The sequence below is a fragment of the Syngnathus scovelli genome, chromosome 3, assembly GCF_024217435.2.
Source record: "Syngnathus scovelli strain Florida chromosome 3, RoL_Ssco_1.2, whole genome shotgun sequence".
Lineage (NCBI taxonomy): Eukaryota > Metazoa > Chordata > Actinopteri > Syngnathiformes > Syngnathidae > Syngnathus > Syngnathus scovelli.
In genome coordinates this window covers 21883848-21901157 of record NC_090849.1, presented here as the reverse complement: position 1 = coordinate 21901157, position 17310 = coordinate 21883848, and the positions used below count along the sequence as shown (strand labels likewise).

The following is a 17310-nucleotide window of genomic DNA, read 5'->3' as shown; positions in this document are numbered from 1 at the left end:
CGGAATCCATCTGAATGCAAAGTACTGACTCTTCGGAACATCTGCTTTTCCTCCTTTCAATATTCCGCACCAACCTGTGATGTTCTCATACTTTCATCTCCATTTTTTTTGTACCCGTCCGCACTTTTAGGACTGCCGCAAGGGGGGTGGGGGGGGACTTTGAAGTCTAGAATGGCCTTTTGGACCATGTTGGGACATGCTGGGACATCCCAACCACATCCCTTCAACAACCCCCCCAAAAAAAACTTCCTTTACTAAAAGCATTGACTGAACATGTTGGCCCCAACAAATGATCCCCTTGAGTCCCCGCGTCGGGAAGCATCCAGTCACAGGTATGTCATGTCCCGCTGTTTCCGCCTTTAATTACACTGCAAAGGAGGGGGCTGTGAAAAGGGGGCGTGGCTGCCACAACCCCCCCTCCCTCTTAAGAACTCTTTTACAGTCAGATTTATAGTTGTTTTGCAAGACACAAGTGCAAATTAGACTGCTGCTTCCAAAATTACAAGCGCTAAAAGACCCCCCCCCAAAACATAATGCTGACTCATCATGTCAAACGTCAGGGATTGACAATGAGCAACATTTCAAGCAACAAAATTACGATTTCCGTCAAACATCAGAACAGCAAGTAAGGCTGTGTAAATTTGTGTGTGTGTGTGTGGTGTATGCATTATAAATGGCACTTGTCCAATGAGCTCATCGGCTACGCTCGTCGACTTCCTGATCCCGTATTAAGTCGCAGCCCCTTCATGAATAATCCATGAGCAGCAAAACCATCAGCGTTTCTGTTTAATCATCGAAGATATTCCCCTCTCAATTCCGGCCGGCTGACGCGGCGGGAGAATAAGGAAGAGGAGGATGGACTTACCGCGTGGACGACTCCCTCGAAGACGCACGCTCCTACACGCACACAAGCAAAGTGAGAGAAACATTAGCATCGATGCACATCTGGGTCATGTTTCCACACGCGGGGATTACGGATATGTTGGATTGGGATTATCACACAGGTCAAATTTACTGGACACCGAAGGGAGTTCACTGCATCGTCACGGCCTGCCTGTCACACTTCTGCATCCCCTTCACACACCTGCACGCCAATTGATTGCCATTTTTTTACCTTTTGAGTCTAATATGAGTACAAAATGAGATTTGACAGAGATGGAAGAGTCTGTTCAAAAGAGATCGCACATGGTCCATTTTAACTTGCTCACCCAATCGAGATCAGATCTGGATTACACAAGTTTTGACACTAGGCAAAACCTTCCAGCATCATAATTGTAATGACCCATTGCAGTAGTATTTGTGTGAACAGAATCTTGCGTTTGGGTTCAAACGTGCAATCCGGATCTCGTCATCAAATCTGGATTGAATTCGGTTTTACTTTACAGCAACTGACAGGTAACAAATGATACTGAAACCAAATGGGATTGGTGGTATTTCAATTATACTCACACCTAATTTGAAATCTGGACCTGATCCGGATTGAATTAGGTTTGACAAAAAGTAAAGTTGGCCTCAGTTTCATTAATTTCCTTTGCGCAAAATGTTTGCATAATTAAAAATACCAGTTCCTTGAAAGAAAACAAAATCTGGTATTCCCAATTGTTGTTTTTATGTATGTACATTGTGTCCATTTTTTTTCCAATGACTTTACATGCAACTATCTTGCAGCCAAAGTGCACAAAAACCTTCTCCCTAAAACCTTCTCCAGTATGCATTCATCCACAAGTCAGCACAAATGAGCGCAGCCCACTTGTCCCCCATATACGAGCAAGCAGGTGTAAAGTTAGCGAATGACCTCCCCCAGGGTGAAGCAAAACGCCGGAAAAGTCTCCCCGAGAGAGAGCGAGAGGGGAGGGGGGTGCCCCGATCAACCCTGACCCACTTCACGAACGCCAACTGCGGACCAAAATACCCACCGTGTGTCACCCAAGGGGCGGCCAGGGCTGCGGCCAGGGCGCCCAGCACCATCCAGCGAGCCGCCATGGTCGCGGCTGAACCGATTTGTAATCCAAACGCAGTCCCGGTAGTTGTTCTGCAGCTATATGGTGCTGCTTTGCCAGTTAAAAGGGTCTCAAGGGGCTTGTTTCCACCGCTGCACCAGCGCGCACGCTCGTCCCCAAAAAGGAGCGGAGAAAAACAAAACAAAAACAAAGTGTCCCCCTCGGTAGGTCGGCAGAATATTTCCCCCGAGCGCAGCGTCGGCGCTTCGGCCAGGAAGACTGGCGAGGTCCGGGGGAGTCTGGAAGTGGCGAAGTGCAGCTCCGCCCCTCCCTTACACGCACTCCAGGGGGGAGAAAAATGTGGAGCTCATGCACATGACGAGGTGGCTGCATCGTCCTGCGAACATGCAGGTCCTCCTCCTCCTGTTGGTCGCACCTCCTCCTGGGAATTCCTCCCCCGAGGACGCACACTGCACTCGAGGTTGGAATTGCCGCTTTATTAGTTGTGGCTTCAGGAGAGGAAGGTGAGTAACTAAGTGAGCAATCAAACACTCATCGGTCACTTTTTTAGGGACAACCTGCTGCTGCTGCACACGATCATGAAGACTGGATCAACATTCCCACATTGCAATGATGCCCCATGAAAACTTAATTGAAAAAAATGATGCGCCCAAAAGGTTTCGCTTTTTAACAAACAATCCCCCAAATAAAAGTGAAAAAAAAACAACTTGGTCACTTGACTTGCTCACGTCCAGGTCAGCAGGTGAATTCACGTGTGCCAAACCACGAGTAAGCAGCCGTCCACTGTATTTTTTTTTTTAATGTAGATTCAATGAAGTGTATTTAAAAAATAAAAAATAAACTTTGAAGTAGGTAAGTCTTCAGAAGAAAACAAAATTAAATTTCAATTTATATTTTGTGGTTAAACCTAATTTTATTTAAAGTGCATATAATTGACATCTTTAAAAGAACCCCAAACATCTAAACGAGCTTTCTGCCTCTATATTATGTAAAGTTCAGATTTATATTTGAAAACAAAATAATCCATTTATTCCAGTTTTTTTTTTAAACCCGGTTTGCTTTTGCAAGAACTAGGTCATATTCGATGAATACTCCCACCTGGTGGCCAAATGTGCTACGACAGACGCGACCCATCTCGCATGATCATGTTTATTCTTGATAATAAGAACAATAATAAGTAGAAAATCTCCACAGGAGGCTGTTATTGCTGTTTGTGGTCTTCAGGTGTTTCTGGTGGAAGACTTTCACTTTTGAACCACACAGCTTCACTGGTTTGACTGGATAGGATGGCGCGCTCGATCAGAGGCCCTGAAAAAAATTTGGCAATTGGAAAGAAAAGAAAAAAAAATCATTTACTATAATAGATCCCAAGTCCAGTCAAATAAAACTATGTTTCCAGTGTACAGATTCAGATGTTCAAGTTTCTTTCATATAGTTCTTTTACGACTCTTCTAATATTCGTGCTGTTTCAAAGATAATGTCATGTCACCTGACATTTTGTGAATTTCATCTAAAGCCAACACATCCCGGATTAATAATCGTTACCCGTGTCGGCGGGTCGATGTGAGCGAACGTCGGTCAGGATGCTTTGCAGGTTATCGAGGATTTGCACGGTGGAAAAGTCCAGCTGCAGGGAAAGCGAGAAATGGCAATGAAGCTCCGCCCACAGTCACGGATGGCGTAGGGGCGGCATACCGTGGCCACCTGCGTATAGACGTAGCATTCGCGCTCCACCGTGTACTCGTGGCCCGTGCGGAACAGTGACAGCATTTTGGGGATGTTGATGCCAACTGAGCCTGAAGAGGGAAATTGAAAATAGAAAATTGATATACATTTCAGATATCTTCTTTTTTTTTTTTTTTTTAAAGAAGCTTCAGCGCACCCCTCTTGCTCTTGGGGAATTTCTTTCGCAGTTTGTTTTTCAGCGGCACAAGTTTCGGCAGCATTTCCGGCACGGCCACGTAGAAGTCGGCCACCACCTCGTCGTCTAAGATCTGGAGGAGAAAACAAAAACAAATATTTGGGCATTTATGAAAAAACGCGTTTTCTGCTGTGTGAGTTTTGGGCTTTAAAGTCACCTGCTGAATGAGCTCGCTGCCTCCGACAATCGCAGCTCCGGACTCCCGAGCTACGCTCGCTTGGTTAGCATCCTGTCGTGAGAACAGTGCATTAAAATAAGAAAAGAAAAAAAATATTTGATTGCAAATGCAGGGGAAAAGAGCTGACCTCGGTAAAAACCAAAACTTTGTTCGTATCTTCCTTGAAAGGGTGAGGAAGATGCACTGTGCTTACAAACGGGTCGATCTTTTTCTGGAAGGAAAAACACGTTTTGACCACAGGGAGTACTTCCTGGAGCGTAAGGGGGAATGTGGGTTTGGAGGGTGGGCTTAGGCTCACCTTCTTCTCCAGGTTCATGTCCAGCTTGAGGTCCACGTAGACGGGCTGGTCATGCGGAGTGAAGTCCAAAGCCTGGAAACTCTTAAGCAGTTCTATGGCCTCAGCAGGTTCATGGATGGTCCTGGGGTAGTACCTCAGGATGTAGACGTCGTCCACAGGCACCCACGCCGTCTTCCCAAAGGGCTTGTGGCGGCCCGAGTCATTCACCACCGTCTTCTCTTTCTTCACCTCTGGCACGGCGGCCGCCTCATCCTTCTTGCCCTTCTTCCAAACCCTGAGAACATAAATTCAGAAAAGCCGGTTGCCTTTTATTGTGTGTCAAGCAGCAGTTTCACAGTTTGGAATCACGTCAATGGAAATTTCCGTTGAATTTCTGATGATTTGGGGAGTTTCACATTTTTAGTTAGCATGAAGCGACTGGTCGCTTGGTAACTCACTTGACGGCAGTTACAGTTCGAACGGGAACGTTGTTGGAGGGAAAATTGGAGGAGGAGGAAACGCTGCCGCTGAGTAGCTGCCGCCGACATCCTGCAGCAACTGGGGGAGAAAAAAAAAAAAAAGATTATGGGATTACATTCTGAACGCAATAATTCAAAAGATACTGGTAATTTCACCATGGGCAACTGCTGATACCATTTAACAGGTAGAGGCAAAAAAAAAAAAACTCCACAAAAGTTTAGGTGGAATAAAAACGTGCACGTTTGCATTTTAATAATACATGAACTCCACTTTTCAGATTTTTAGAGAGAAAGCAAATGGAAATCTGGCTGCGCTATGACTACCAAGTCCTAAACCTTACTACCAGAATAAAGAGACCATTCAGCTTGTTAAACAACGACAGCGCCGATAAGCTCAAAAGTATTAGTACTTTATTCAAGCATAATGGAGTCGTAATGAGATCAGGACTGTAAAAAGGGAAAACAAATGCAAAAAATAACTGACCTTTGAATATGGTACGGGTGCAGGCAGCCATCTTGGCAGAGACCGGAAAAGGTCCGGCTGAAACATGACCACGCACAATGGTTCCGTCCGGCAGCTGGCACCAAAGACCTCCTTGGCAGGATTGCTATTAACACTAACTTTTCCAAACGCCGTTCATTTTCCCGTCATCATTGGTCGTATGAATGCTTAGTTTTGACACTTGGCGTTCACTCAAAATGAGATGTTATGTGAATGGACTTTGGTTGTGTGAAAATTGCAATGTCGCGATGTTTGTTATTCGCGCGAGAGTTCTGGAAGTGGGAATATACCAATCAGAATATCATGTCCTCTCCGTCAATCATAAAATTGAATGAATAAACAAATAAATGAACGAATGGACCATTTTATTATTCACACCTTCCCAAAAAAGACCAAAACAGTCATGTAACTTTATTGACCGAGTGCAGCCACACATTATTTTTTTAATTCCATATTTTCTACTTTAAAAACTTTAAAACTTTGTGTGCTGGTTGAATTTATGTTTTTCCAACAAGGTAGTAAAATGTGAGAATCTTCAGAGTCTTGTTGAATCAATTGTACGGCCAGTTCTTAAATATTTCCCAAAATTAGGCATTGTCAAAGTGGCAGTGATTTGATTAATATAAAGATAAACAAAAACATTTTTCAGATGACAAAAAATGTTCATGCTACATAGTTTTCATTTCTGATGTTGGCGTTGAAATATTCTATCCAATATTCTGTCTTTGAATGCAACACTTCATATTTGGCCAAAAGTGACAGTACTGCAACTTGAAAAATTGTCATGAAACAACAGAAGTGAAGAATATTTGGGCCACACTAAATAATTGAAGAAAAACAGAAAACAAAAGCATGTATATATGTCTATCACAATCAAGACACAACTGACTTTGTGTCACGTGGCAAAAACACCATTATTTCAGTGTTTGTTAATGCAAGTACGTTTCAAATATACTATCGAGGTCTCTGTTTAAATTTGACTTCTATGAAGGGGAGAAAAATTAAAATGAAAAAAAATTGTCAGTGTGCAACATCAGGCGAAGACTTCTAAAAGAAGATGTCTCGGTATGAAACTGTACAGTGTCCTTTAGGTGGCTGTTAAAAAATAAAGGTGTCTCCTTCCACTTCATTGGATAGTCCTACCTGTTGACTAGGGGCAGGTGGAGGCCGTTGAGCTGGCACGGCGGCGAGGAGGACGACGAGGTGGAGGGCGGCTGGGGTCGCAGCTCCAGCTGGGCCAGCAGGGAGAAGTGGTCCGAGGGCACGTGGGGGTGAGGGCACCCAGTCACGTAGTTGTCGGACAACCAGGTGGCGTCAAGCGGACCCAGCACGCCCAGCGCGTTCATGTGTGTGCGTGAAAAGAAGATGTAGTCAATCACGCCCTGAAAAAAGGTAGAAAGGGGGGGGGGTCCAAAATAATTGTTCATAAAAGTTGCAGCTTTATTATTATTTTATGCTTCCTCTATCCTAATTACATAATGATCTTAGTTACCTAATTATCGGTATTAATATTGTTAGTTATTATACTTATTTCTTTTGCAGAAAGTCGGACATTACCTTGAAGTCGTACGTGTAGTTAGTGTAAGGCATGACGTGGCTGTCGTAGGCGCTCTGGAGCTGGAAGCTGTGCGTGACGTTGCCGCCGCTGTTGGCGCCGTTGCCGCCATTGACGTTGGCGCCGTTGCTGCAGCTGAAATTGCTGAGGCAGTCGTCATAGCGCAGCTCCTTGAAATCTTTGTGGTTGTCGGCCACGCCGCCGTTGCTCAGGTACTCCACCACGCCTGCAGCGCCGCCCAAAAAAAAAAAACTTGACGTGATGATGCAACCTTGTGTGCTTTTCCTCACTGTTGTACAACAGGCTCGGCGGCGTCCCTACCCGAGTCAGGCAGTGAGTTGAGGTCGCCGCAGAGCACGATGGGGATGGCAGAGGCGCCCGCTTCACCCGCCGCCCTCTCGGCGATGCTCTTGAGCTCCGAAAGGAACATGACGGTTTGGATCAGCTTGACGTCCGAGTACTCGGGGTCCCAGTGCATGTGAGCGTTGGCCACCAGCACCAGAGCCCTCGTCGGCGGCGAGGGCGACGACTTGGCGCCTGGACGCAGACCAAATCAAAAACTCTCAGCTTCATTCCTGACGCTGGAATGTATTTGCAAATAAACGCCGCTTGAATCCTTCTCCAAAAACAAAGTAATGAAGGTCCTTCTTACCCCCGGAGAACAAGTCCTTGTTGACCTCCAGCAGCACGGCCACGCCGACGTTGTCCTTGGTCATGACCCTGTTGAGCATCACCTCGGAGCCTTCCGAGTTAGCCATTGCCACCTGGTTAAACTCCACCGTGTGTTTCTGGACCAAAGTAAACCTGCGCGCATCGATTGTTTCAACTAAACAAAAACTAGCATATGGGGCAGCGCGGTGGTGGTGCTGGTAGGGGGCGGGGCTGACTTGTCCGTCCTGAAGAAGACGGCACAGCCGTCCACGTGCTTCCTCTCCTGTTCCGACACCAGCTTGGCTCGAGATTTGGGGCAAAAGTAGCCGTCGTAGCCTCGCGACTTCAGCGTCTCCAAGAAGAAGGCGTAGTACTGCTCCGTCTCCACCTCCTGGACAAACAAGAGCCGTGCGCTGCACATTCATCTGTAGCAATTTATTATTCCTCTCCGATTGACATTTTGCAGGTCTCACCTGCAGGCTGACAATGTCGGCGTCGCAGCTGTTGATCTCCTCCATGATGCCCTTCTTGCGGTACTCCCAGCTGAGCGCCCACGAGGGGCAGTAGCCGTACAGCTGCCGGGTGGCGTACTTGTCGCACAGCACGTTGTAGCACATGACGGTGAAGGCGGCTGATGCGGGAAAAAGATGGGCGGCAGCGTTACGATTAAAAAAAATAAATAAAAAATGGCGTAGCTTTGCTTCGAGCGCCACGCATCTAACCTGTGGGGACGGACTGGTCACGTTCTCGCAGGGTGATCCACGGCCTTTGAGGGAGATGCTCCGGATGCACTGCGAACACAAAGTCAACAAATATGTCATCAGTGCGTGTTTTTATTTATTTTTTTGTTTTTTTAAACTGTGTGTTTGCTTTTCATCCAAACTAGTGGATTTTTCATCATGGCTCATGATTGGTTATTTTTTCTCATTTAAATAGAGCAGTCAAAAATTAATCGATTAATCGAGAACTAATCGATTGTCAAATTAATTGACAACAACGCAGAAAATCGAGTAGTGGTATGGTTTAAATACTTTAAATTTTTGCATCTCAACAATAAATGTTCTCCATTTTTTTGGTAGATTGTTATCAGACTGATTGTCTTTTGTGTTACATAAAATTAAGAAATTAAATTAAAAATATTGGAAGGTGAGAGGCCTAAATTTAACTTTGTACTGGTTGCATCAAAATCATTCACTCCATCTTGTCTGAGAAACAAAAAGCAAAGAAGGACAAAGTGAATTTGCAATCACCAGCCAGATTGTCCAGCATGTAGTTTAAAAGCGTGCGTGTTCCGTCGGGCTCTTGGTACAAGTTGAGGATGTCTTGTGACAAAGGGTTTCCTGCAACATCAACAACATGCACAGTCAGACAAAAAAAAAAAAAAAGTAACAACAGACTGAACGAGAGACCCACTGACCTTTCAACCCCAGCGTTTGTAACTGGAAGAGCTTGCCGAGTTCGTAAGGCAGAACTCGTAAAAGGTTGTTGTTTAAAAGCAGTTCCCTGAAATCAAAGAAATGACAATAAAATGGCTGCTTATCAAATCCATAAATAAGATTTTTTTTTTTTTTTCCCAAAATATCTGAAAAGGGACTTTTCTTGCACGTCCTACCTGAGAGAGACCATGTTGCCCAGCTCCGCAGGCAAGCTGCGGAGCTTATTGGAAGACAGGTTCAGGTAGACCAGATGGGGCAGCTTGGCGATGTCGGGCGGGATCCGCGTCAGGTTGTTGTCGTTGACGTGGAGCGCCGTCAGGTGCGTCAGCGTCCACAGCGAGCTGCTCAAACTCCGTACTCGCCCTGACCAGCAAATTGCCTTTTAACATTGGAACGGGAGTCACCATGACTTTTATGTAACATGTCACCAATACCGGATATCTCCAACTCGGCCCACTGAGACTTCTTCCCATTGGCTGCCTCCTCAGCTGACATGATGGTGTAACATCGGCGAGGATCCGGAGGATCATATTTGTCTTTTGGCATACCGCTCAATCTGTTCAGAGAGGGGGGGAAAAACAAATATGCTGACAACGGGATCATACAAAAATTAAGTCAGTTTCTAACTTTCCATTGGCTTAGACGTTTTGACGTGAAGCAGGAAGCAGTCTATGAGCTAAAGAAATCGGACTACTAAAGAAATGATGTCGACCCCCTCCGTCGTAACCTAACATGGCACGTCTTTCTTTATGAACCAAAAAGTAGCCTGTTGTGTGACAAATTAAGGAACAAAAACACGGGCACTTTAGTGACGCATCTTCACAGCCGAAACGTTCTGTTCTTTCGATCATATCATCAAAGTGTTCAATCTAAACCAGGACGTACCTTGCTAGCTACAGTTGTGACAACAATACACAAAAGTGTCACAAAGTGTGTGCCATTTTTTTCCCCTCACTTTTGTTTGTCATCTTCAAAATGAAACAAAAATTTGATGTTTTGGGTTGATCACTTTAATAAGCCAACTCCACAATTAAAAGAATCGTACAGTCACGTTCATCAAGCAGTAATGATTTGGGACTAAGAGATTTATGAACTGCCTTTTCGCCCGTTCGTGGATTTTGTGGAGGCTTTTTGTGTGTTTTGAAGTGTTCTTCAGGAGCTGTGTGGCGGACCTTGCGATCATTTACCTTATTTAGGCCTCTCACCATCTGGCCTGCAGTGAGGATTATTTTCTCTCTCCTTTTATTACTGCCTATTGTCTTTGTTCCTTTGTCTTTGATGAATTGTAGTCACACTTATGGCTTTTCTTGTGGTGCGGTTTTTCATAATAATCATCATAATAATATGCTCTCATTCCTCCACTCGTAAAAACTCATACGGCATCATTCCCATGGAGTAATCGAGCAACAACAAAACCACTTTGCTAACCCCCCCACAACACCAAGTTTGGTGTCCCGCTCAGGCTTCATCATTTCATAACAACAAAAATAACATTACGCCACGTGGTTACATAGTTCGACTAGTGCATGGGATCACGTAGCTTGCAAAAGCCAGGAGGTTATCTGGAGGTGACAAGTTTGCAGAAAGTCTTACGTAACCTGTTGACAAACGCGCGCACTAACGCACACGCGCAAAATCACAATAATCAGCCCTTCGAGAGTATTTTGGAAAAGAGGTAATCAATCATTAAAGAAAAAAGATCAGATGGAAACTATGCAGCGTGTCTGTCAACAGCGGCGACAGCTGAGGGACGCATGCACGCGTAAATGAATGCGCACGAGCATCCAAACATAGCTACCAACCATGTGACCACCAGCTGTCATTCACCTGGCAAGGCAGGTACAACCACGCCCTCCATGCTTGACTATTTAATTCCACGCGTGGGGAAAACGGCGAAGGGTAAAACACATGGGATTAACCCAAGGTAGACATTTTTCATTTGTAAAACAACTCAACCAGTCAGCCATGAAAGGCAACACAAACCCGCTGACATGTGAATCAGGAGCGCGTTGACAACGTGGCGCAGTTAAGCAAACAAGCGCCACCGGGTAAATTTTACCTTCATTCGTGGGCCGTGAAAGGTGAAGTTCTGACGGGAGGGTAAGGGGGGAGTGTTCGGCAGCGACACGCGGACGCGACTGCTGTAGATGGGACTGGAATCGACCACAGCTGAGCTTGAACGTCTCCGCACTAACAGGGAGGGAAAATAAACGTCACTTCCGGCTCTTTTCCGCTTGGTTATACGCATGCGCGAGGTGGCTAATTTGCTTTGAAGCTTGTGATGTTCGGACATGCAAAAAAATGTAAAGCTTTATGGCAGGCATGTCCAAAAAAGGTTATCTAAGTTTATTTTGCACATGTTGGCCTCATGTGGCACAGGTATGCAAATAAGTGGAGGTCAAACTCAAGTCCCGGGGGCCAGATAGGGCCCGTCACATCATTTTATAAAATTGTGCATCAAATTCGTGTGTCATTATTAGAATTGCAAATTGTCTTCACTTTTAATAATATATTTTTTTAAATATTTCACCAGTATTTACTCGTCTGATCTGGAAACGAGTTATTTATCAGTTTGTTTTGTAGCTTTTACTGTATATAATGAGGTGCTCATACATTTATTTGGGTTGACAGTCATAAATACCACAAATAAAATGAGACACTACACTGTAGGTGTTAAAAAAAAAAAAGAACAAAGACAGACAAAGCAGCTAATATGCCCGCATTTTTTTTTTTTTTTTTAATGTATCAAACCAAGTTTCTCACTTCATCGTCCTTTGATGAATTCTCTTGCTTAGTAGCTTTTGATTTGTTCCCTCTGCAGCTCAAGAAGTTCCTCGGTGGTAAGTTCTTTGTGGTGATCTTCCACCTGCTCCTCCACCAGCTCTTCAACATCTTCCCTGTCAACCTCCAAGCCCATAGATCTGCCAATGGACACAATTTCATCCACCACGGCGTCCTCCTCAAAGTCAAGGCCGTCCAAGCCTCTCCCTCCCGCGTAAGATGGCCAAAGTTTCTTCCAAGCAGATTGCAACGTGCGATGAGAGATCTCCCTCCAGACCTCGTCGATGATGTGGATGCAGTGAAAAATGTTGAAGTGGTCCCTCCAAAAATTGGTCAGGGCAAGATCGGTGCCCTTTGTGACCTGAAAACATCTGGAGAAAAGTGCCTTGGTGTACAATTTCCTGAAATGAGTGGTGACCTGCTGACCCATGGGCTGAAGCAAAAGAGTCGTGTTGGATGGCAGCGATTGGACTTTTATGAAATTGTACTCAATGTCCAGATCTTCTTCCAAACTTGGAGGATGAGCAGGGGCTTTGTCCAGTACGAGGAGACATTTGAGGGGCAAAGCGTTCTCCTCAAGATACGTCTTGACAGCCGGCGCAAAGACTTGAGTCACCCACTCGGTGAAAAAAAGGCGCGTAACCCTAATTTTGGGATTTGATCTCCACATGACGGGCAGCTCGGTCTTCACCACGCGGTTGCTCTTAAATGCGCGAGGATTTTCCGAGTGGTAGACTAAAAGCGGCTTGAGTTGACAATCACCGCTTGCGTTGGCACAGAGCAAAAGCGTCAACTTGTCCTTCATGGGTTTATGTCCCGGCCGTGCCTTCTCCTCTTTAGTCAGGGACGTCCTTCTGGGCATTTTTCTCCAAAACAAGCCCGCTTGGCCTAAACTAAAAACTTGATTGGGGAGGTAGCCTTCACTCGTCACAAACCTTTCAAACTGAGCGGAAAATTTCTCAGCGGCCTTTCGGTTTAATCCGGCGACATCCTGGTCGTGGCGAACGCTTCGGATTCCGCTCCGTTTGATGAAATTATCAAACCAGCCTCGACTGGCTTTGAACTTATCGCATTGGACGCGACTGGCACTCTGCGCGCCGGCTACCAAGTCGCTATGCAACTGCTTTGCCTTTTCAATAACTGCAGCGGCCCTCACGCCGTCGCCGGCGAGCTCTTTGACGTTGACCCACAGGAGCAATAGTTTCTCCACCTCTTCGAGAATTTGCGGCCGTTGCTTTGTTAAAAGAGTCACTCCTTTAGCCACGTCGGCTGCTTTTATTGACGCCTTGTTTTTAAGAATTGTACAAACGGTGGATTTGGCCAAACCAAACTGCGTTGCCAGATCGCAAACGCGCACGCCGCTTTCATGTTCAGCTATTATTTCCTTCTTCTGTTCCACAGTCAAACGAACGGACCTCTTACTCATTTTCACTTGCGTCGGGGACGTGCTCAGGGCTAAGGCGCCGCTGGAATTATCTGACTCGCTCTGCGAATGTTCACAATGCGCGAGGGACGTCGCAGCCGAGCATTCTGCATCTGTCTGGTGACTGTTGACCCAGTCGAGCACCGAGGGTGACCTCACACGAGGATCATCCGAAACAATGTGGTTGTTAACAGGGTCGTTTGTAAGAAGCCCCCCGAGAACGGGCTCGCTCGTCAACACGGGCGTGGCTGCGTTTGGCTTTTGAATGAAGCCTTTTCCCCAGACGGAACAACGAGCGGCTCTCGCTTCCGAATGCATCAGCGTGTGTTTGATTAAAGCGTGCTTATGCAGGAAGCTTTTAAAACAAGCCGAGCAACGAAGTATTTCTCCCGTGTGCGTTCTCGTGTGTCTCGTCAAATGCTTTTCCCGAAGAAATCTTTGACTGCAAACGGTGCATCGGAAACGTTTGGCTTTGCTCCGTTTAAGGTGACAACTTTGCTTGGAGTTAAAAGGCGGGTCCGTTTTCCACGATTCAGAGTCAGAATCGCTTGTCACTTGTATGTCGTCACTGTCTGATAGCGGAGCCAAGAGGCTGTCGGGCGGCGCTCCCATAGGGTCGTCTCCGTCCGTCTCTGCCGTCACGTGATGACGCCATGAGCGCTCTGGTGGATCGCCATCATCCTTTTCACTCTTCACGGTCTCACCGGTCCGTGGAAACTTGCTGACGTCAGCCTCCAACACTTCCACTTTAATGTAAGGAGACTGCCCATCCTCCTCTTCCTCGTGGGAAAGCCATGAATCCTCTTCCTCATCTTTAATGATGAGCTGCTGCGGGGAGAACTCCTCCTGGTGACCAATCAGCTGCTGGATGTCTGCAGGGCACAAGCATTTCCATTATAATTCTTAAATTTAAGGGGGGTATATATATATATATATCTGGAGTTTATGAGCTTTATATTCTGGAGATGTAAATGAGCACACGGCTAAATACGGTGCATGCGTCGCTTCACGCCTGATATTGATTTCAACGAGTTTCAGAATAAACTTTGTGATTAAACATCTCACTGTTTGGACCAACGAGGAAAACCGTTATCTTAACTAAGTGACTATTTTAAATCGTGCTGAAAAATGCCGTCTGTGTTTTTTCTGCACGGACAAAAAAAAATCCGCTCATCCACGTGTTTGCTTTTGTCTCCAATCGCATAGCTGATATTTTGTGATCAATAATGTAAATGGTAAAAGAGCAGTGGGAAGACCTTTGGTGCACATTTTGAGATGCTCACCTTCCATTCGTCTTTGCTGGTGATGGTTTTCTTCGTTTGTCGCCATTGTATGGTTAAACAGTCATAAGCTGTTTTGGATTTTTTTTTTCCCTCCCACCAATCTATTTAACTGTTTTTACGTCGTTTTTGTGTTGTTTTCGACACCTTGCTAACGACCGCCCTTTTCTTCTTCGATGGTGTTTTCACGACAACTATTGCCCGGCTGCCCTCTTGTGGCGACTTTGAAGACGACTACAAAACAGAAAAAACACTCCCTTCTGCTGTACGGTAATAAACCTGACACTGATATTACAATACTATAAATTATGACTAAGTAACGTGCAACATAGTTTGCTTTTTTTAAGTAAAAATAAATAAATGTCAGGGCATGGCAAAAAAAAAAAAACTCCTTTGAACAAAAGAAATGTAAAAGGACAAGCTGAACACTAGTGCTCAAAGCAACATGAAGTTACTGATATGTATTAACAATAATTTATCTAAAAAAGCTAAAGGGTGGATGGATGTTTCTATAAAGACATTTATTGTATAAAGTTTTCAATAAAATAATTATAGAAAAAAAATTCTCCCTGTAATGAATAAGACTTCTTGTCTAGTGACTCAAAATAGTTTTCTTTGACCAAATTTAGTAAATGATTACGTGAATTATGATAAAACAAAGGAAACTATTCAGTTCATTCATGTCACACATTGAGCAACTCATTTTTGAGCCATGACAAGCAACAGAAAAACATTTATTTGCTTTCTGTGTTGTGTTTGCGCATGTGCTCAGTTAAACTGGCCCGATGACCATAACTTTCTCCACACACCGAGCAAGTAAAGGGTATCCCCCCTGTATGTGTTCTCATATGCGTCAGCACATGTTCCTTCCGAGAGAACATTTTACCACAATCTGAGCAGCGGAAGGGTTTTTCTCCTGTATGTTTTCTCATATGCGTTACCATATTTTCTTTCTGAGAGAATGTTTTGCCACAAGTTGAGCACCGAAAGGGTTTTTCTCCTGTGTGTGTTCTCATATGTAATTCGATACTTCCCTTTTGCGAGAATGTTTTACTGCAAACCGAGCAACTAAAAGGTTTCTCTCCCGTGTGGACTCTTATGTGCCTCAGCATCGGTCCTTTTTGAGAAAACTCCTTCCCACAAAATGAGCAACTAAAGGGTTTTTCTCCTGTGTGTGTCCTCATGTGTGTTATTAAAGTTTGTTTTGTGGCAAAACGTTTACGACAAACAGAGCAGGTAACACGTTTTTTACACGTTTGAGAAGTTTCTTTGATGCCGCCACTCGTCTCGTTTTCAGAGCCTTCCAACTGTTTGCCGTCATCTTCACAGTCCGTGTCCCTCCCCAAAGGTTCTTGTGTCTCGTTAATGTCTGACAGGGGTTCAGAGACATCGTCTGATGGCGCACCTCCACTCGGGCCATGAGGGTGAAGCTGGGACCGCTCGGCTGGTTCGTCTTCATCGTCTTCTTTTTTCACAAAGGCAACAATCAGAGGCAACTTGCTGACATCGGTCTCTTGCTCTTCCTCCTTAATGTGTAATTGAACCTTTTGTTCTTTTTCGCGGAGGGGCATCGGCTCTTCCTGTTCATCTTTAACGTGTGGTGGATGAGGGGGATGTTCTTCCTGACAACCAATCAGCGGCTGGATGTCTGCAGGACAACAACACCAACGGACTATTTGTTTGTGGACCACTCGTCCTATTTGCTAAAAAAATAAATAAAGGAGAATGACAATAAACATTTGTTGTTACCTTCACTGTCTGCATTGCTTCTCAGAGGTTTTTCCATGTCTCCACCGACTGTGATGATAAAGCAGTGTGACCACTCAGGTGATTTGCCTTGGTTGTCGTCACCCTCCAGAGACACCAGTCAGTGGTGACTTGCTGACATCCGGATGCTTCTTCCTCTTTAACGTGCGAAGGCTCTGGAGTCTCCCGAGATGAGAAGTTCTTCCTTGAGATAAAGCAGCGTCTGCAGATCACATCTCCATTTTGTTTCCCTAGCAACTGCTCTACCGTCGATCTTTTGATTACAAGAAATGGAAATTAAAAACAGAGATATGTTTGAGTATTGAATATGAATATTAATGTTTATTAATCAAAAACTGGGCAAGTCTAAATGGCTGCACTACTTTGTCACTGGTTAAATATATTAAACAATTGCCTTGCATTAGTTTAGGTCAATTCTGGGCGCGTTTTGTCAAAATGGTATATTGTGCATGTTCATTTAAATTCTAAACATGGCTTAAAACAGAAACAATAATAATAATAAAATTAAAACGTTGGAGTCGAAAATTGCAGCCCGTTCGGAAAGCACTTTTTAAAAGTATGTCGTTTTAACATCTATTGTGAGGACAGTCTCAGTTTCACAAAGTATATTTTACTGTTTCTGTAGAAAAATACATTTGTAACTTTTTTTTCAACGTGGGTGGCAATATGGCGCCCTCTACTGTCAACGTTCAGGTTTTCTACGGTTTCGTGCAGGCCGCTCCTTAAACACACATTCTTCTCTTCAAGTCTCAACTTCAAACAGGAACGACCAAACATGGAAGACAATTCCCCGGTACAACACATCAAAAGAATAATCACTCAAACTGTAAATCTAAATAAAACCAATTACATTTTTACATTCTCTTCGTCGTTAGCATTAAACCAGCATCCATACACGTCAAAAATTGCTAGCGAAATACTAATAAGACAAGTAGACCCACCAAAACCGTTGCGGTTTCCTAAAATCCAGTTCTTGTTGATAAACAAGCAAGAATTTGTAACTTTGAGGTCCTAAATTCATTCTTTCTTCCGCACATTTCGTTTTTTGCATGTAGGTTGCGTGCGCATGCGCAGTGTTTTACCAGCGTAGGCCATACAG

At 44.7% G+C, this 17310-nt stretch overlaps 5 protein-coding genes across 5 annotated transcripts in view; all 5 read right to left on the bottom strand.

Annotated features, from left to right (window-relative positions):
- Positions 1 to 2345, bottom strand: part of fras1 (Fraser extracellular matrix complex subunit 1) — a 59429-nt gene extending 57084 nt beyond the window's left edge. The window contains exons 1-2 of the mRNA XM_049762979.2: positions 1917 to 2345; positions 866 to 897 (exon numbers count right to left, since the gene is read on the bottom strand). Coding sequence (XP_049618936.1) covers positions 866 to 897; positions 1917 to 1983 — 99 coding nt within the window. The 5' untranslated portion in view covers positions 1984 to 2345. The remainder of the gene's footprint in view (positions 1 to 865; positions 898 to 1916) is intronic.
- Positions 2346 to 3094: 749 nt separating this feature from the next.
- Positions 3095 to 5434, bottom strand: mrpl1 (mitochondrial ribosomal protein L1). Its single transcript, XM_049763380.1, has 9 exons — positions 5301 to 5434; positions 4796 to 4895; positions 4359 to 4632; positions 4188 to 4271; positions 4040 to 4111; positions 3844 to 3955; positions 3657 to 3757; positions 3507 to 3588; positions 3095 to 3269 (listed from the first exon to the last, which is right to left on the bottom strand). Exons 1-9 carry the CDS (start codon positions 5329 to 5331, stop codon positions 3163 to 3165), a joined length of 963 nt encoding a protein of 320 aa, XP_049619337.1. The 5' UTR covers positions 5332 to 5434; the 3' UTR covers positions 3095 to 3162.
- A 232-nt stretch (positions 5435 to 5666) lies between these two features.
- Positions 5667 to 11187, bottom strand: cnot6l (CCR4-NOT transcription complex, subunit 6-like). The gene is made up of 12 exons (XM_049763212.1): positions 11020 to 11187; positions 9395 to 9516; positions 9137 to 9323; positions 8942 to 9027; positions 8775 to 8864; positions 8247 to 8315; positions 7998 to 8155; positions 7761 to 7915; positions 7526 to 7677; positions 7195 to 7410; positions 6876 to 7099; positions 5667 to 6700 (listed from the first exon to the last, which is right to left on the bottom strand). Exons 2-12 carry the CDS (start codon positions 9504 to 9506, stop codon positions 6458 to 6460), a joined length of 1692 nt encoding a protein of 563 aa, XP_049619169.1. The 5' UTR covers positions 9507 to 9516; positions 11020 to 11187; the 3' UTR covers positions 5667 to 6457.
- A 98-nt stretch (positions 11188 to 11285) lies between these two features.
- On the bottom strand, positions 11286 to 14640 carry LOC125994006 (tigger transposable element-derived protein 1). The gene is made up of 2 exons (XM_049763135.2): positions 14448 to 14640; positions 11286 to 14036 (listed from the first exon to the last, which is right to left on the bottom strand). Exons 1-2 carry the CDS (start codon positions 14491 to 14493, stop codon positions 11752 to 11754), a joined length of 2331 nt encoding a protein of 776 aa, XP_049619092.1. The 5' UTR covers positions 14494 to 14640; the 3' UTR covers positions 11286 to 11751.
- Positions 14641 to 15143: 503 nt separating this feature from the next.
- Positions 15144 to 17307, bottom strand: LOC125994159 (gastrula zinc finger protein XlCGF7.1). Its single transcript, XM_049763386.2, has 3 exons — positions 17153 to 17307; positions 16194 to 16464; positions 15144 to 16092 (listed from the first exon to the last, which is right to left on the bottom strand). The coding sequence occupies exons 2-3, from the start codon at positions 16228 to 16230 to the stop codon at positions 15179 to 15181; spliced, it is 951 nt and encodes a 316-aa protein (XP_049619343.1). The 5' UTR covers positions 16231 to 16464; positions 17153 to 17307; the 3' UTR covers positions 15144 to 15178.
- Positions 17308 to 17310: the final 3 nt, after the last annotated feature.

What these genes read in the sequence shown, in the direction of transcription:
- mrpl1 (XM_049763380.1), bottom strand. Translation starts at nt 5,331, where the DNA reads ATGGCTGCCTGCACCCGTACCATATTCAAAG. An exon ending in AAGTTTTGGTTTTTACCGAG is followed by an intron (nt 4,112 to 4,187) that starts GTCAGCTCTTTT and finishes TTCTCACGACAG; the next exon opens with GATGCTAACCAAGCGAGCGT. An exon ending in GCAGCGAGCTCATTCAGCAG is followed by an intron (nt 3,956 to 4,039) that starts GTGACTTTAAAG and finishes TTTCTCCTCCAG; the next exon opens with ATCTTAGACGACGAGGTGGT.
- cnot6l (XM_049763212.1), bottom strand. Translation starts at nt 9,506, where the DNA reads ATGCCAAAAGACAAATATGATCCTCCGGATCCTCGCCGATGTTACACC. An exon ending in ACAAACGCTGGGGTTGAAAG is followed by an intron (nt 8,865 to 8,941) that starts GTCAGTGGGTCT and finishes TTGATGTTGCAG; the next exon opens with GAAACCCTTTGTCACAAGAC. An exon ending in CATGCTGGACAATCTGGCTG is followed by an intron (nt 8,316 to 8,774) that starts GTGATTGCAAAT and finishes TTGTGTTCGCAG; the next exon opens with TGCATCCGGAGCATCTCCCT.
- LOC125994006 (XM_049763135.2), bottom strand. Translation starts at nt 14,493, where the DNA reads ATGGCGACAAACGAAGAAAACCATCACCAGCAAAGACGAATGGAAG. An exon ending in CCAGCAAAGACGAATGGAAG is followed by an intron (nt 14,037 to 14,447) that starts GTGAGCATCTCA and finishes TGTGCCCTGCAG; the next exon opens with ACATCCAGCAGCTGATTGGT.
- LOC125994159 (XM_049763386.2), bottom strand. Translation starts at nt 16,230, where the DNA reads ATGGAAAAACCTCTGAGAAGCAATGCAGACAGTGAAG. An exon ending in AAGCAATGCAGACAGTGAAG is followed by an intron (nt 16,093 to 16,193) that starts GTAACAACAAAT and finishes GTTGTCCTGCAG; the next exon opens with ACATCCAGCCGCTGATTGGT.